The sequence below is a fragment of the Miniopterus schreibersii genome (assembly GCF_964146895.1).
Source record: "Miniopterus schreibersii genome assembly, chromosome: 5".
NCBI lineage: Eukaryota > Metazoa > Chordata > Mammalia > Chiroptera > Miniopteridae > Miniopterus > Miniopterus schreibersii.
Window position 1 is genome coordinate 12,708,855 of NC_138106.1, and position 19,032 is coordinate 12,727,886.

The following is a 19,032-nucleotide window of genomic DNA, read 5'->3' on the forward strand; positions in this document are numbered from 1 at the left end:
GATTTGTAACGGCTTGAACTTAATGAAACTTAGTTTAAATGAAAATTGATTTCAAGGTACCTGGCCAGGAAGGGTGACAAGACATTTACTCAGCCACAATCATATACCATTTCCTACAGAAAAGTAAGAACATTTCCAAGAACCACCCTAATCACAGAAAATCCCCCATCCTGGAGGCAGATAGATTTAGTAACTTTTGTTTGTTTGAGTTTCACAATTTCTACAGAAAAGTAACTGTCAAATGCCCTTCTTCCTCCTTTCTTGTCTTTTGAATTGTTATTGTCTTGCCCCTGTCTTGCAATTGTCTGTAAAGGTTTCTTAGGGCAGTTACATTGTCTTTTTTAGTCCTCAAGCTCTGCACTGAGGAACTACATCCAAGGTATAATACCCAAGGAGAGTTATTGGCACCTGAAATTTATTTTGTTGAATAAATTCTGAAATTTAAGGTTGATCCTGATAACACAAGATTTTGGAAGTTTTGGCGACCCCTTCAGGGTGAGTGAGTTTTGCATGTGAAAAGAATGTGAAACATTAGGAAACAGAAGGATGGTGCTATATTGTAACATCGGTTGTGCTCAATAAATCATGCTATTGCTTACACTCCCTGTGCAGACATACCATGTGTTTATTCACAGGACTTTATTTGACCAGTTGGACATTACCAGCGTGATGCCAACAGAATCTTGTTAACAAGGTGCACATCGGGGCTTCCATTTGTAAGGTCCCTCTTCAAAGCCGGTAGCCACATAAGTGAGCTCACCTACACCATATGGAGTAAAATAATTGTCAAGTTGAGGCAAGTTAGTACACAGAGTCATAAAAAATAATATCTTGTTGATGTTTCAAGCTACTAAATTTTGGGTTGACTTCTTTCTCAGTAAAAGATAACTGAAAGAGAAGTTACAGGAGAATTTATAGTAGGCAATGGCTTGGGTTAGAAAGAAATGGAAGAAATTTGCTAAAATATTAATATTTACCTGGTATATGTCTACCAGTAGCAGAGACTAAATTAGTCTTAGCCTCTTTATCATGTTATATTTTGCATTTCATTATTACCATTCCTTTAATTAAATATAGGAAAATGAAACAAGCACAATGCATAAATGCTTTTTCTTTCACCCTTGAAAGCCTATTTAATGTTACTTTTATTCTATATTTGAATGTACTTTATGGAATTTGTAAGGCTTATATTGAAAATTGCCCCCCTTATGAAAACTTGGCATTTACTATTGTGTTTTGTTTTCATTTTAAAGAATAAGTTAAACTTTACACAGGCTAAAAAAATAGTGAAATCAACCAGTAACAGCATGTGAGGCATGATTAGCTTCCCTTCATTTGTAGCTCATGAAGTTCTGCAAGAAGGTATTCTATATAATAACGAGAAATAAAATGTCAGAGTCTACTAGATGCTAATCTAAAGTTGTCACTCACCATGTGTGTTCAATCCAGTGAATCTCAAACTTCTGTGTGCCTCAGAGTCACCAAAAAGCTTGTTAAAACACAAGCTCCTGGGCCCCTTCCCAGATTCTTCTGATTTAGCAAGTCTGTGATGTGGTCCAGAGATATAAATTTCTAGCAAGTTCCTGGCAGTGCAAAAATTGCTGTTCTGGGACCACATTTTGAGAACTACTGCTCTTACCAACTGTTTATTCATTAAACTCTTTGGGCACAGTGTAGAAGCTAAAAGATCATGATTGGAAGTGAGGCAAGATGGCAGAAACAGTATCTTCTTTTGAATATATAGAGATACATTTGGAAATGGTTAAAAATCTGAAAGTATTTGTCAAGTCATAAGCTCACACATCACAAAGATATTATTCAAAATAAACATAAAATGCAACACTTTATTAAAGTAAAAGTATATTTACTATTAATATACAAATGGTGAAGTGACAATTTTGATATACTTACTGTAAGCCATACTTTCAATGTCTCTCATAAATACAAAACTTCAACATTTGCATTATAATTTTTACAGTTTAGACATATATATACAGCATTTCATAGGGACATACTCTATTGAAACAATAAGAAAAACTTGTGGTGGCTAACTAACTGAAGAATATAGAATTCGAATGGAATATATAAGTTAAAGAAAATAACACTATGTTTTAATGCATACTGAACACAGCATAGAATTCACATACCATTAAAAAAAAGTTTTTTTAAACTTTTATTTCTAAGAAGTTCACGTATTCCTAACAGAGTTTAGAGGCAAATGCAAAACCAAGAACATTCCTTGAAGAATTGAAACAAATATATTTGCTCTTAACAGTACCATTTATTTTATATAATGCATGTTGTTCTCTAAAAAAATCCTATTTGCAAAATTGAATCATAGGTTCTAATGGTAACTTGCTCCTTTGGATTTCACTTCGTTTTCTCCTTTGCATCAGTAGAATTGGTCTTAATTTTCATCTAAGCAATGTTCCCAGTCCCTGCTCAAGTTATTCTCACACTAAATCCTTACCTATTCAAAATGTAGGATTTCAGTCTGCCTTTCTGGACTCAGTTCTTTGTTCCTCTATTCTCATATGCTTGGTTGTGATTTAAAACACTCCAACAGTCATTGTTTTGCTAATTCTTTTCCAAGGAAAGCTAAAACCAGATGCCAAAAGATGTTTTCATTTCAGAAAAAAAAATTTCTTTAGACAGGCAATATTAAATTTATATGGGCAATTTTATATTAATAATTATGAACATCATGTGGCCTAAATCCTAAAAATTATTTTAAAAAATTATAGACAGGGTATCAACTAATGTATTAAGGTCATTGATAAAATTCTATAGTGACTAATGAACTATTTTTCTAAGAAGATTAAATGTGTTATCAAATAAATATTAAGTATTATATATAATATAAAAGTATATGAGGGAGAATAATTAATCAATTAGTACTCTCATATAATGTTATAAAATAGCTGCATCTACATAGGGAAATTTTTAAAAAAGGAGAGAAGGGACCTGGAAGGAAATTATATTTGTTCAGCAACTACTAAATATGGGCCCTTTTATAACTCTCTCATTTACACATGTAATTATTTCATCTCAGAACATTATTAAGCCCAAGAGTTGAATACTTTCTTGAAAGACTTTTTTAGGATTGAAAGACTTCATTTCTGTGACTTCCCACAGTTTAATTTTAGCATAAGCTAATACATCCATATGCAATTTCAATGTAAGATAAAATGTAATAATGCTTCAAAGGGTTAATGGGATGCAAATATTTTATCTGTAAAGGTAAATAATGGAAACAATCTCATAAAAAATATAGCTTCACATACTCCTAAGTTTGTCCAATAAGCATTCTGGACGGACCTCCATAAGGGATCGAAATTAAGTGTTTACATTATTTTCCATGAAAAAGAACATTGCAGTTTTAACAATCAATTGCAATACGTTATTCTATTTTTTTTTAAATTAAGAAATGGAGATTATTCTTTTTAAAACTTCGGTTTAGATATTTTGATCATTGATCATCTTAACAATAAGGGATGGTTTGTGCTCCCAAATCAAATATATACCAGGAATAATGTTAACCGGAGTGACACCATAATCATTTAACCTATTTTAAAAAGTCATCTGTTGTTTCGTTTTACAACTGGTGATACTAAATTTCGACAATATCTAGAATGTATTTATTGTTTAGAACAATACAGAACTAATTATGTATATTTTGTGTGCATTACAAGAATTGTTTTGTCATAAGTGGAAATAAGTTGCTCAGTATAATTTGTTATATTTAGACTTTGTACTCATGGAACAGTAGTTTGAACTGCGCTTGTTCACTGAGTGTAACTAAGGCAGTATCATTGTCACAGACAGGAGCAAAATATTTCAATGAAGACTGCAGTTGCATTTTTTCTTTTAAAAAGCAGACTCTCGTGCTAATCTAAAGGCACAAATACATTTTAATTATTTAAAATAAGCATAAAATAAAGGTATGAATATAAAATTATAATTAATTATTGGCACTCAAATAAATAATTTGATTAATAAAATCCTTCTATTTATATACATGTTTAATTCAAAGACTAAGATTCATGTAAACGTTCATGGATGAAATAGCCTTTGAAAAATGCTTCTATAGGTATTAATATTAAAAATAAAGGAAAACTTGAACAGCATTACATTAATGTTAGACATTAGTATCAATAGAATGGTAATATGTCGACACACAAAAGTAACAAATCATTAGAAATTACAATTCTTAATTAAATTTCTTTGCAAATTATTGTAAAATACATTAACATATTAATTTGTGCCAGTTTTAAAAAACAAAATATGTTCTAAAATGCTGATATTATTGTTTCCTCTTATGTTGTTGAATATAGATTGTCATTGCCTAATTGCACATAATCTAGAAATACCAATATTTTTTAGTGATATCTTTGCTTCTTTGCTTAAAGTACCACAGGTTCAGATTGTTCAACATACTTATGCTCAGTCAACTCTTTTGACATTTGATACTAACACTTAAGAGTACTCTCAGACAGTAAAAATAACATTTATATAGTTACATGGATATGTTTAGTCTAGAGTAAGAATGAAAAACAGGAAACATGATTCCAGTTCTGTTCATATTTTACAATTTACTAAAATCCATCCCTTAGATGGAAAGTTTTACAAATAGAATAATTTGGAGCATTACATAAAAATGTTTAAAAAAAAGAAAAAAAAAATGTTTATCACAGTATTGCCTTGCTCCTGCATGGCATACGTTTCAAAGACAAGAGATAAGACCACTCTGACGATTGAAACAGTGCACTTGAAACAATGTCTACAATCAGTTCCAGATGACCTGCTAACTCCAGATCTTTACTCCACATTAGTGGCAAGAAATTCAACAGCAAATATATAGTAAAGTAATATTTAAGTAAATTGCTTTACATGGAAAGCTCAAAGAAAGGAGAGAAACAGAACTTTTAAACTGAAAAAACACAAAAATATTTGTTCTTTATTATGACTTCTCTGCTCTTGAAGTACAGCACGAATATAACAATAGTAAACATGCTAAATTGCTTTCTAAGTTTTCCTAATTCTTTCACCATCGTTAGTTTAAAACCAGGTAGCCCTATCCGGGAAGAATTAGCATTCATGGCTATTGCTTCATTGACAGTTACTAAATCCACTTACCTTGCACAGGTATTTTGACTAGTTTTAGCACATTGATACGAAAGGGTGAAAAAACAGTAACGCAAAGCAAACAGATAATGAGACGAATCATAATTTAAACAGCAACAAATCCATGAAAAAGACCGGTTGGATAATTCCTACTAAAATTCTTAGGTAGGCACGGAAGTCTTTTCTTTTTCTTCGGAATATGCCAGAAAGAACAGCAAGGAGAGATTCCTGCATCGGAACCTCTACATTCTGGCAAAGATGAGAGTTAGTGCCGGAACGTGCAGATGGGCAGATCCTGTCTTACTGATAACCAGAATCTTGTAAAATTAGTTAGCTGTCTCTCCTCGGCTGACAGTTCCCAGCACTCTGTCTATAAAAGTGTTCCTAAGTGGCATTCACATTGCATTTCATATTCATCAGGCTCTCTCATAGGGAGACAGCCTGAAGCAGGGCGCTCTGCCCTGTTAGAACGTCCCTCCAAAGTTCTATTGGAATGCATCCCCCAAACAATCAATATTTGGGCTGTTATACCACCTCGAACACTAACGGTTATGAATGTGATGGGGCCTAAAGAAACCTTTGGCTCTCTAGGATAAATAATCTAAAACCTGCTCCCAATGGTATGTATACTTATAATTATAAATACTTTTTTTTAACTTTATATATAATTGGAAATTATGTTTCAGTCTTTTACCTCTGGGAGCTTGCATAGCTTGGAAATTAATAAGTATTATATTTGGGTATAGGCCCTAATGAGTAATATTAGAAAGTTGTGTTGAACAGTTAAGGGACTTCTTCAACCAAAGTTGTTGATCAAAATCTTAAAATGACTTCTAGCTACAACATCCAGAATAAAAAGATGGTAGTAATTCAGTTGTTTAGCATTGACACTTTCATGCATGTTTAAATGTTAACATCTCCTTAATTCAACCAAACCTCCATTAGCCAATTACATTTACGATTGACCTATAACAGTTGAAAAATGAATTTTTAAACAAAGGTTATTTAAAGCAATGGGCAAAAAAATGTATCTGAAGATACGGTTTAAAGTATTAAAATGCTAAAGATCTGTTTTTTGATAAAATTATTTAAAAATAAAAGATAATCACAAATCTATAAATATATCAAGACAGCATTGATATTGTTCCCATTTCAATTTAATTTATTACTTGAAGCTGAGGGCAGAAGTCAATATTATTTTCACTTGCAATACATATTTTTGTGTGTGTGTGTGTGTGTAGTCCACTGTGAGTGAATATGGCATATAGAAAGAGAGATTTACGGAATCTTTCTAATCTAATTTTACATACAACTAATATTCATTCAAGTGGGTAACAATTTTGATCTGGCACTTCAGTCTACCAAAAATCAACGTAATTGTAACTTAAAAAAAGAGTTTTCCAAAGTTTCTCTCCATTTTTAATATCTGCTCAAGACAGCTGGCTTCTTCAAGCCCGAGTTCCCTGAAGTTCTCCTGATAAAATAGTGTAACCTTGATTAAGTGATTTCATCTTCAACTGAAATCCCCTTTAATATTCTATTTGCTCAAGAGAGAATTAAAAACATGCAGGGCTCTCTTATACATTTAGCTCACAAAGTTTTGTTTTTTTGTTTGTTTTGTTTAAATCCCTGTTTGTTGGAGAGGTTGTGGTATGAAATACAGTTCTTAAGAAGTAGAGCACATTAGCTATCTAATACATTGCAGTTCTTCAATCATAGAATCAAATCGTAGAGTCAAATTGATACCCAAGCGTTGTTGCCAGTCAGGTCTCTATATAGAATTTCTTAACAAAATAAACAACAATAACAACAACAACAACAACAACAAAGGAAATGGACCATGGGCAGGAGTATTTGATCATATGTATATGTGTACAAGCTATTCCAAGCTAGAAGTTTCCCAAGAAATTAAGGTCAATGGAATAGTTTTGGTCATAGGGTCACTGCAATCCAAATGCTCTTTGTAGAATTGTTCAAGCCTCTGCAATCTTGGTGTTATGCTTTGCTGTCGTCGTCTTTTGATTGGATATCATTAGAAACCTTAATTTCTATAGTTTCTGGATTTAGGACTTCTTTCCCATTCTCTTCTTTTAAAGGCAATTTTCTGGAAATAAATACAGAAATAATAAACATCATTTGCTAGGGCTCTTTAAATGGGAGCCCTTAACATTTAAGTTACTGTTTTGTAGAGGGAAGTAGGCTACAATTATTAGAATAATCAGATTTGTTAAAGCATTATCAAATTGACCAAAAATAACCCAAAAGAGAATAAAACAATATTGTTTACTTTAAATATGTGGTGTGATGCAAAATAAAATTATGTATTTGTCAACTTAGATGCACCAAATCTTTCAGTCTGGGTGGCGTAGATTTGATAATGAGTTGATAATATTAAAAATATAATTAAGTGTTTTGGAATTTTGAAAAGTCAAACTATTTTTATATGTCAAGAAGATGAACTTTTAGCACTTAAGTTTTTCTAGTAAAAACAACCAGCAGTTGCTGCCGTAGTCTATTACATTAACTGCAGAAGCTGGATGCAGAGGCTTCAGGACAATGAACATTAATCACGTGAATCTCTTGAGCGCAGATAGAGGTGATTTCTGAAACAAATTGTTTTCTTAGACTATGACAACACTCAGAATTTGATTTAGGATGAAAAGCCTAAATCCAGGTTTTTCTGCAAGGGAATGTTTCCTAGTAAAGAAAAAGGAACTTTTGTTTTGAAAAACGATGAAGTTTAAAATCCATTTTGGTGAGCAGTATTTAAAGAATGGTGTGATAGTCATGATTGCATTAGTGTCAAATATAGTTAATAAAATATTACTATTACTCCTTCTTAATACGGCCTTTGGTTTGAATCATTTTAATTTTTATGTACATGAACCTACTCCCATGTTCATACTCTTTCAAGGTTTAGTTAAAATACCTGCTATGGTTTTACAGTGGAGCCGTGAGGGATGCAAAAAGAGGTAAATAATATAATCTAGAATGGAGAGCAAGCACCATTTACTATGTAAATATTAAAATGACAGTTTAACAGTATTTCTTCCTGCTCTTCATAAATATTCTTTTAAAAAAGTATTGTGTATATTTCACATTATTAATTTCTATTTTAGACTGTCAGGTTTGTATTCAGAGTAATGACTAATTTCCTGACATGTCTTTATTTCAGTAAAAATCAATAGCATTTCCAAAGTATACTTTTCTTAAAGAGTGAGATTAATGTATAAAAACATGTCTTTTTGACATTTTTGTATAAAATTATAAGCATATGTTTGAAGAGTAGATTTGCTCTGGCTTTGATACAAATATTTCATGTGAAATTCCTGAAGAGAAAATGGATTCTAGATATTCACATGTAGTTTCAAAAAAAAAGCAACAGAATATTTCACAAATGATTACATTTGTAAATATTTACTAAAAAATAATAATTTGTTATAACTTTACAAATACTTATCCAAAAATCGTTAATCATTTCAGCCTACATACTCAGGTTCTGTTAGTGGTGTGGTTTCATTTGGCTCATTTACTGGGCTTCCATCTTCATGATTAGTGATTCTTTCATCCTCTGTTCTCATCTCTACTATTGGCTCTTTTGATCCATCTTTCCTAGAAATATAAAGGCAAAAAATTCTTACCTATATATTGTAAAAATTGATGCATCATGAAATATAGTTTAAGATTTTCACTTTATCTCACCTCCTCACAACACATCCAACAGATTGAGAATACCACTAAGAATTTTTTTTTTTTTTTCATTTAAATTCATCTTGCCATATTTTTTTACTCAGAAAAAGTAAAACGAAGAAACTCCATTTTGGCTACAATTCTTTTTCTCATCAGAATTGTGTTTCAAAATTTGAAAGGGAAAATGTATATATGATATCTTTTATTGTTTTAAATGTCTCTACAAATATATATGAATGATTTTGACTATAATGTGATCATTCACTTTTAACATATTCATGTTTTTAAGGAAATAAAGTAAAAGTAAGAAAAACAAGAAAGTCATTTGTTGATGATGAAGGGTAGGTGAGATTTAAGAGCTGGAAATTATGTACTCATAATATGGATAACAAGTATGCCCCTCCCCCAGATAAGGAAGGGATGTGGAGTCTTCAACTAGTCAGGGACATACTGTTACTCTACAGTCCTACAGTTATGCTCTTGCGTATTTGCCCAAATGAGTTGAAAACTTATGTCCACACAAAAGTCTGAACATGAATGTTTATAGAAATTCTATTCGTACTTGCCAAAAATTGGAACCAACCAAGAAGTCTTTCTCAGTGGGTGAATAGATAAACTGGTGCAGCCATACAATCAGATACTCAGCAATAAAGATCAATGAGCTGTCAAGCTACAAAATGACATGGAAGAACTCTAAATGTATATTGCGAATGACATAAGCCAGTCTTAAAAACCCAGATACAGTGTAATTCCAACTATATGATGTTCTCAAAAAGGGAAAACTATAAAGAAAGCAAAAAAGATCAGTGGTTGGCAGGGTTTCAGGGTGAGGGAGTGAGGGAGAGATGCAATGGTGGAGCATTGGGCATATTAGGGCAGTGAAACTATTCCACAATATTGAAGTATAATATGTTGTTTTTATGTATCTGTTATATCTTTTTTTCTCATTGAGGTTTTATATAATCTTTTTTCAATTTGAACTATGAAATTTTGGAAAAGAGTTTTTTCAAGGCGGGGTAACAGTGATGTAGAAAGTCATGGTGAATGGATAAAAAACATGGGATGAATCTTGTGTTTTCATCTTGCCAAGTCTTTAAGGTTACTTAAACTCAGCAGGATTTACAAACAGAAGTGGTGATGGATAAATTAACAAGTGATAGTCAAATAAAAATAAACAGCAGAACTTGAATATGCCTTGGTGCTTTGCCCATGGTCACCAATATCCTTCCAGTTAGTTAAGACTAAAGCATGAAGGTCCTTTTTGATATATCTCTTTCTTTCACCCTAAAGTCCAATCAATCAATAGTATTTTACTCTACCTCAACTCTATCCAGAATCTATATATTTTTACATTCCTATAGTAGTACTAAGGCACTACCTTTGTCCAAAAGGCCATTATTTTTTACCTGGAGTATTTTAAGATCCTTTTACTTGGTCTTAATTCTAGATATTTCCATTACAGTTCTCCCATATTTCATTCTTTACCAGTAGCTAAAGTAATACATCTTCTTAAAAACCTTTCAGTAACTTTTAATTTAAAAAAATGATTCTTTTCTTTGACCCAAGAAGATTTAATACTTTAGTCCCCAGGCAATTCTCTGACCTGATATTTGTATCAGTCTTTCTCTTTGCCTCATACCTTCATATTTATTTGTCCTTTCAGTATAGTAAGCTCATTCCTGCCTCAGTGGCCTTTGTGTTAATTGTTTCCCCAGGATAGGATGCTCTTCCCCTCTTTGCTATATTACTGGCTCCTTGTCACTTAACTCTTCAGTTTCAGTTTTACTTCCCTTGAGAATTCTTCAACGATCCAGTCTCTAGTAATAATTTATCATTGTTTTTTCATTTTTCTTAGTGCTTATTACTACTAGACACTTTCATTTTTAGTTCATGTTTATTTTACGTTTTCCTGCATTAAAACATGAATTCCATGTGAATAAAGTTTTTGTTCCCTTTGTTCATCACTTTATTGCTAGATTGCATAGCAGTGCTTGCTACCTGGTAATTATTTTGTAACTAATATTTGCTCAATGTTTGAGCAAGAATGAAAATGTATAAAATTCATCTTTGAGTTGTATATGTATATAACTTATCTAAATATGTGTAATTATGTAATATAATACATTACTTTCTAAATAGGTGAAAAAGAAACTAAAACTAAGTTTGATGATATGTTTGTTTAGTTAATAAGACAATGTAAAAACACAGTATTTTCTTATGAAGAAAGCAAAAGATATTGAATGGTGAATTGATCCCACTATATCTACTGCAACACATTAATATCCAATTCAAATGTGAACTAAAGCCTAATTTCTGTTTGTTCTTTGCTATGTTCTGTGTCCAGCAATTAAGCAGGTGACATGTTGATTGCAAATCGAATCTATTTTTTAATAGAAAATGTATGCTATCTAATTTAGCATCCCTTGAAGTGAAAAGTTCCCTACAGAATATCCATGAGAAATGGTCACAGACAAAATGCCTAATAATACTGAAATAGTCTTGGAGATAAAAAAGAACACAGCCATTCAGAATAAATTTTTTCTATATCCCTAAGCCTAGAAAATAATGTATGATACCATATGTACCTAAATGTATGCCTAGAAAAACAAGTAGAAAGGATTCAACAATCAAAAGAAATGAATTACTGTTACACTTTTAAGATAAGATAAAAATTTATCTAAAGACCACAAAGCAAAAATAAGTATGAAAACCTCTTACTCTTCTACATGACAAAGAAATTTAATATAAAATTCAGCTCGGCATATTTTCTCAGAATTCATATTTTGTCTGATTAAATGAAATGCCACAGAGAATTCCAAATTCTAATATATAGTCATCTTTTGATCAAAATTTGGAGGAGTAAATTCAGAACCTGTAATAATGTATTGCATAGCACATATATTTTCTATACAGACAACCTTGAAACTTGTATGTAGTCACGTCTTACAATGGTAGGCATTGGTACAATTTATGTTAACTCAGTTTAACTTAGTTTTTAACTCAGATTACTATGGGTGCCTTTTATTCAATATTAACTGAGAAATGATGGGAAAAATCATAACCAAATATAATTGTATTATTATCTATTATCTATCACCTCTCTATCACCTATCTATCACCTATCTATCATCTATCTATCTATCATCTATCTATCTATCATCTATCTATCTATCTATCTATCTATCTATCTCTATCTATCTATCTATCTATCATCTATCTATCTATCTATCATCTATCTATCATCTATCACCTATCTATCTATCTATCACCTATCTATCACCTATCTATCTATCTATCATCTATCTATCTATCTATCTATCTATCTATCTATCTATCTATCTATCTATCTATCTATCTATCTATCATCTATCTATCTATCTATCTATCTATCTATCTATCATCTATCTATCATCTATCATCTATCTATCATCTATCTATCTATCTATCTATCTATCTATCTATCTATCTATCTATCTATCATCTATCATCTATCATCTATCTATCATCTATCTATATCTATCTATCTATCTATCTATCATCTATCTATCTATCTATCTATCTATCTATCTATCTATCTATCTATCATCTATCATCTATCATCTATCTATATCTATCTATCATCAACTACTACTTATTTACCTATCAATATGTAAGTCGTGACAGCCATGGCCAGGTATCTTAGTGGTTAGAGTGTCATTCTGATAGGCCAAGGATGTGGGTTCGATTCCCGGTCAGGGTACATATGAGAATCAACCAATTAATGTATAAATAAGTGGAACAAATCAGTGTTTCTCCCTTGCTCTCTCCCCCCCCTCAAATCAAAATATAAAAATGTAAAAAATTAAATCATGACAGTAAATTTGTTAACATGGATCCCATTTTAAGGTTTATTTTTTAATAGTAGTCTGTTTACAAAGTCAATTGGCTCTATAAGATGTTATATTTAAGGTCATACAGACTTAAGATCACAAAACAGCCAGATCAGTGCCCAATGGTCTTATAGTAAAACTCTTTACTCTGCTGGAAAAACAAAGCCCTGAAAAAAGCTCAAACTTGACCTTGGCTTTTGTTTAACGTATCGTGCGTGATGCAGATGTCTGATACTCACAGGTATGCAGCTTTTCCTTCTTCCAGTTCTTTACTTTTGCCACTGGAGCCACTTTTCTTCCCACACATTCTCCTGGTGATGCACATTAATAACCCACATTGTCGAATAAAGAAGCAGCTGACATCTGTTACCACAAGGATTAGCAAGAGTGCAGCAACTCCCAGGCCAATAACTGCTCCAAGCCCAAGACCATTAAAAAGTGTGTCTTAAAAAAAAATAAAATAAATATATAATAATTTTATTAAACCTCACACTAGAAAAGATCATACAGTTATTTTAAAAATAAATCTTATCCAAGAAATATTCAGCTAAAGACAAGAAAGAAGGGATAGTCATTAGGTGAATTCTATTTCATGGTTGTTGAGAGCTAGTCTCTGGTTTCCAAACAATATTTTAGGCAACTGATACAGTAGTGCTTTGAAATATTTTTACAAAATTTTTAGATAAAAACTCTTAAGTAACAATTTTTTCCAAAAGACTTCTTGATTCCCTGTGGGAAAGGTAATGAATATTATCAGAAAGTCACAGCCACTAAAAGATCATCACTTTGTTAAAAGGAAAATATAGTCAAAACTCCTGTAACAGAAGTGTTAAATGTTCTTTACATAATTATTTTAGTGTGCAGACTTAAATTTAGTGTGAAAATTAAATGATGGCTCCAAGCACTTTGCTTTGACAAAGAATACATTTAAAAATATCTTTGTGTGAATATTTTAAAAACCATTCTTTTAGAAGAAATGTGTGCTTGTATTTTTCTAGTTAATATTTTAACAGGTTATATCAGACTAGAGGCAAACTTAACAGAATTATGGTATTTATGACCTTCCTGAAGGTAGGGCATGAGGGGAGCCACTTTTCCTTGGCATGTAGTTGCAGGAAATCTCAAAAGCCTTACAGAGTATCCATGAAAAGGGTGATTGGGAATGGGACGGAATATGCTGACTGACAAAGTAGAAATGGCAAGAGAGATTCACAGGGCAAAAATAAGTCTAGTGTTACATGTCTGTGGTAGAAGATGAGGGTTCACTGCACAACTATAACCATGTAGACAGGATAATACGCACAATGGAAAGAAACCAGGTTAAATTGGTGATATTGTGTTATCTAAAGGCCAAAAGGAGGATTACATAAGACAATTTTATAGAATTATTCAAAATGATTTTTAACACAAGTATGCTAAAATTTGTTTGCATAACATTATAAAATTATATTTTCCCTTTTAATGATAAAAAGCAAATTTATTATCCAGATCATAATGACATGCTCGCTAAGTAACTGATATGGAACACAAGTGAAAGATACAGAAACATATATAAATTTGAGATTTTAGAAAACCACTTCTGAATAATTGTACGTAAAACAAAGTTTTTCTAAGTCAGCTTTTAAAAGTTAGGTCAAATATTTTAATAATGAATCAAAAAAATTTATCCAAAAGAATCAACATAATTATTCTTTTTCTTTTTAATTTATCTTTATTACAGATTCCCATTCCCCCCCCCCTCCCTTAACCCCTTCTACCCCACACTCGCCCCCACCCCAGGCCTTCACCACACTATTGTCTGTGTCCATGAGTTATGCTACTTATTTTGAATTTACCACTCACGGGCTGATCTTGAATATGTCACACCTGTCTGAATGCTAGTATGTTTTTCTGCAGAATGACTCTCATGTCTACATTTACTTTATTGGTAATTATTTTGGACATACTGCACATGATTCAACAACCAAGGCTCAAAAAAGAATAGCTGGAAATACACGTCCAATTGGGCTTTCGCCTGGTGGACATATTCACGCTATGATCTTTGTGCTTTCAACTAGTCATTTCTTTCTTTCTTCAGTTAGGTTCCTCTTGATACCGTTATAATAATTGGAAAAGAGCAAAGGGAAGCTGCCATTTAGATGCATGTCCAGTAAAGTCTAGGGGACGTAGCGAGGGTGCTCGTCTGTCTGTCATACCTGGGAACAGGTCATTGGCCAGAGTAGCTGTGTAGGTGTGGCCACAGCAAGCTCAAAAGATTGGATATTTAAGCTCCTGACACAGGGAGTTCGTGCTCTTGGCTCTTGGCCCTCTTGGGATCCTGGCTCTCTTGTTGCAGGGGTGGTGCTCCCCTGCTTTCACCCACATGGCTCATGGACTGATGGGCTGGGACTAGCCTGATACTGTAGGGGACTCAGCTCCACCATGAAACAGAAACTCTGGACACTGGCATTGCTTCTCTCTCTGCTGACGCCCCAGGACTGGCTTAAGGAAAATGGGACTTTGGAAACCAAGAGAATTTCACACAAATAAAAATCATTCATTCTCTCTTGTGGGTCTTAGAAAATTCTTTTTCTCAAGATACTGCAAGAACCTCACTCCCACTAGCAATGGAGAAACTCCACCTGCACAGTCCTCCAAATAACACTCTCACATGCAGACATAGTTGTAAGCAATACATCCCACAGATGATGTATCTGGTCCATTATATAAATCCCCACTTAGGTATTTCAAGCATGAAATCTGGCTTTGTACTTAAATGTACTGGGTCTGCTGTCTGAAAATCCTGGTTCCATCACTTACTGCTGTATGTCCTTAGGTGAGTCAGCTCACTTCATTAAGGCCCAGATTCCTCTTTAGCAAAATAGGGACAGTTATAGAAACAACCACCACAAACTGGCTCATGGGTTAGGAAAAGATAACTGTGAATAAGCTACTTAACACTTCTAGCACTTATTGTCCATCACTAGTAAAATTTTAACAAATATTTAAAGTTATTATTTTACTGTTACAAAATTCTAGAAAAATGCGTTTTTATGAAAAAAATAGTCTATCTAAAGCTTCAATTGTCTGAAGCAACCTACAGTATCTCTTATTAAGCACTGATTATTCTCTTGAGAATATAATCACTTTTTTTAATGACTTAGGTTTAGCTAGTTAGCTTTTAAATGATAAATGTTTTCCTTTGTTACCTTTTTAGCATGAAAGCAGTATATTGATCTGCTTCACTTCCATCTTTCAAAAAAGCTCTTAGAAACATTTTAGATGTAAAGTACCTGATAGCAAAGGAATATTGATACTAAATGACCTATTATTTATTTTTAGAGAAAAAAATTATAACTTTTTAACTTACAATTAAAATGTTTAAAGGTTTCTTGGTTATTTTTATGAAAACCAAATATATTTTTGTCATTGCAGAGGATAGGATGGACATCAAATGGGTTTATATTATTGATACATAATTTTATTTTTCAGGTAATGTTTTTTAAAGAGTCAGCTTAAGAATGTATTTAAATATATATTCTCATATCTCATGAGGTTAGGGTACAATAACTATGAAAGCTAAATTTTCTAATTTATTTTTCTGCCACCAATTTACTCTGGTGTCGAAGTTTACTTATTTGTCTTTGGATTTGTCACAAAAAACCCATAGGCATAAGCAAAATACATCACTAGGATTTGGGGACAAGCAATGATTTATTTTTCAGAAGCATACAGAGACTTCTTCTTTATAAGCTAATTATGGCTTAAATTATTTAACAAATTGAAGTGGTTACAGCAATCATTGAAAGGTTTTAAATTAATATTTCCTCTTTTACCTTTTTAGCGCAGCTTTCCAGAACACTTATACATGTATGATATAATTTTAATAACAAGCCCATTATAAGGGAAAACTGTATTATCAGGTCTGTTTTACACATAAGAAAACTGAGTTCCAGAGAGAACAAATGAAGAATATTTAACTTCAGGTTTTACATTTCTGAGACCTGTTAGAGTTGACATTTTTATCAGGTATTCAACATCAAATAATGAAAAGGCCAGGACAAAATATAGTGAATTAATTAAAATGTGCAATTTTCTTACAGGAAAATGTCAACATCCATTTTCCCCTGTACTTCTAAGTGGAAGAACAATTTAAGTAAAGTACACGGGCTTCCTGTCAAGATGGTGGCGTAGGTATATAAAAAAATGAACTTCAAGTTTGTCATATGCGTGTCTTTCATGTTTCTGCTGTGGAAACTCACTACTAACACGCTGAATTCGTTTTCTGTAAAATTTACTATATTTTATAATACTATTTTTTTTTTTAATTGCACCATGTTGATCACGCCACACTTGGTGGTTTTTTTTTCCTGCTTAAATAGTTCGGTATTTTATTTAACTTGCCTTCTATGTGTATGTGCAATCTCCCAACGGATTGAGAATTGCTTTGACTTGGAAAGGTGAAAAAGATACCGAGAATAAAATGTTTTTAGTTTAAAAGGCCCCAGGTAGAGGTTTGATTGTTGCCCCCAGGACACTGGCAGCTGGTGTCATAGGAAATACAGCTAGATACAGTAAATAAGCAGCTTAACAGTGTGGAAGACATCAAGATCTTTAAAAGCTCTTTGTTGTATACGTCACGTCATTACTAGATACTATTTCCTTCCACGGCTGAGGTAGGCACAGGTGTCTTCTGTGCAGACGTTCCTCCTGTATGCTGCCCAGAGTAACCCACCTTCAAATGGACTCATCTGTGGAAAATCTAGGTACAAATCTGTATATATATATGCCCTTTGTGAAAACAGGTGGGGCAGGCGCCTTTCTGCAGTTGGACTCCATTGAAACCACAATGTCAGCTTCTTTAAAATCAGACATCTGGATGATCTGAAAACTTGTGGCCACATAGTTTTTGTTTTGTTTTTTTCTTTTAAAATTATTAATCCATTTATGCTTCACAAACCTTCACTGAGCGTCTATTAAGTTAGTTTAGAATATAAGAGATTTTCTGATAGGTACTAAAATAAAATTAGCAAAGATTAACATAAATTCCCCAAATGTAATTTCATTGACTGGATTCCAACAGACACAGCAAAGGTAAAAAAGGGTATGATTTTTGTTTTCTTTCTTAACATAGTAAATTTATTGGGGTGGCACTGGTTAGTAAGATTATATAGGTTTCAAGTGTACATTTCTATGATACATGATCTGTATATTGCATTGTGTGCCCACCACTCAAAGTCAAATTATCTTCTGTCACCATATATTTGGCTCCCTTTACCCTTTACTAACCTCCTGCCCCCAGCCCCTTCCCTCTGGCAACCACCAGGGTTGTGTCTATGAGTTTCAGTTTTATATCCCACATATGTGAAATAAGTCAGTCAAAAAAGCTAAGAACCATATGATTTCACTCATATGTAGGGCAAGGTTTTTATATGAACAAAGACATACAGTTAAGAGTGAGAGTTTTCACTAGAAGTATGGAAACCTCCTTGCATTACAGAAGGCTGGGTAATACATACACTTAGAAAACATTGTGCTAATTTAAAAACCAATAAAACCATCCCTAAGAATCTCACAGTTTCTTGTATTATGTTAGATAAACTGGTTTCATAAATCACCTGTCACTAGAGACTTAGAAATGATCTTAAATTGATAAATTTATTTTCTGTGATATTTTTCCTAGGATCCTCCAAATCAACAAAAAAACAGGAAAGTATAGTAGGAAAAAAATCCAAAATATAGAAAGTGAAATTAGGGTCTTGATTGGGCTAACAGTTTTTTTTTTAAGATTTAAAAAATTTAATAAGCTTCCCAACGTAAAAAATAGTGATATCGAAAATAAAGTGTCACCACAATATCCCCCCAGTACAGACAAAGATGCAGCCTTTACATTTCTTGACATAACCACTTGTTAAGAACGAAAATAATATTCTGCGACCCTGTGGAGTTGTGTAGAGAAAATGCCTTATTATGCATTTATGAAACCTTCTGTTTCCAACAGGGAGTACTGAACCTCCTAAACAGAGCCTGAACCGGATTAAGATTTGTCTTTGGACTGTCATTTCTCAGTTAAACTAAATGGGGAATCAGGCATACACGTATAAATGCCATATTTATATATTTTAGATATTTAGAAAAATAATTCCAAATACCTATTTTTATATATTTGAAGCAACATGACTTTCATATCACATTTGCAGGTGTAATCAAAAATAGAAATTAAACAGGAAAAGGGAAACTTTGATTCACTCATTTTAAAATTCTCTATTAAAGAGAGAAATGTTAAAACCATTGATATTAGCAATCTAAGCACCATGTCAGGCTATTTCCACTGCTCTAAATATCAAATTTCTCTTTTGTCTTGACTATG

At 32.5% G+C, this 19,032-nt stretch overlaps 1 protein-coding gene across 1 annotated transcript in view; it reads right to left on the bottom strand.

Moving 5' to 3' along the window:
* Positions 1-4,936: 4,936 nt before the first annotated feature.
* Positions 4,937-19,032, bottom strand: part of NCAM2 (neural cell adhesion molecule 2) — a 343,351-nt gene continuing 329,255 nt past the window's right edge. Inside the window, exons 16-18 of the mRNA XM_081138130.1 lie at positions 12,923-13,127; positions 8,617-8,736; positions 4,937-7,228 (exon numbers count right to left, since the gene is read on the bottom strand). Of these exons, the coding sequence (XP_080994256.1) occupies positions 7,120-7,228; positions 8,617-8,736; positions 12,923-13,127 (434 nt within the window). The 3' untranslated portion in view covers positions 4,937-7,119. The remainder of the gene's footprint in view (positions 7,229-8,616; positions 8,737-12,922; positions 13,128-19,032) is intronic.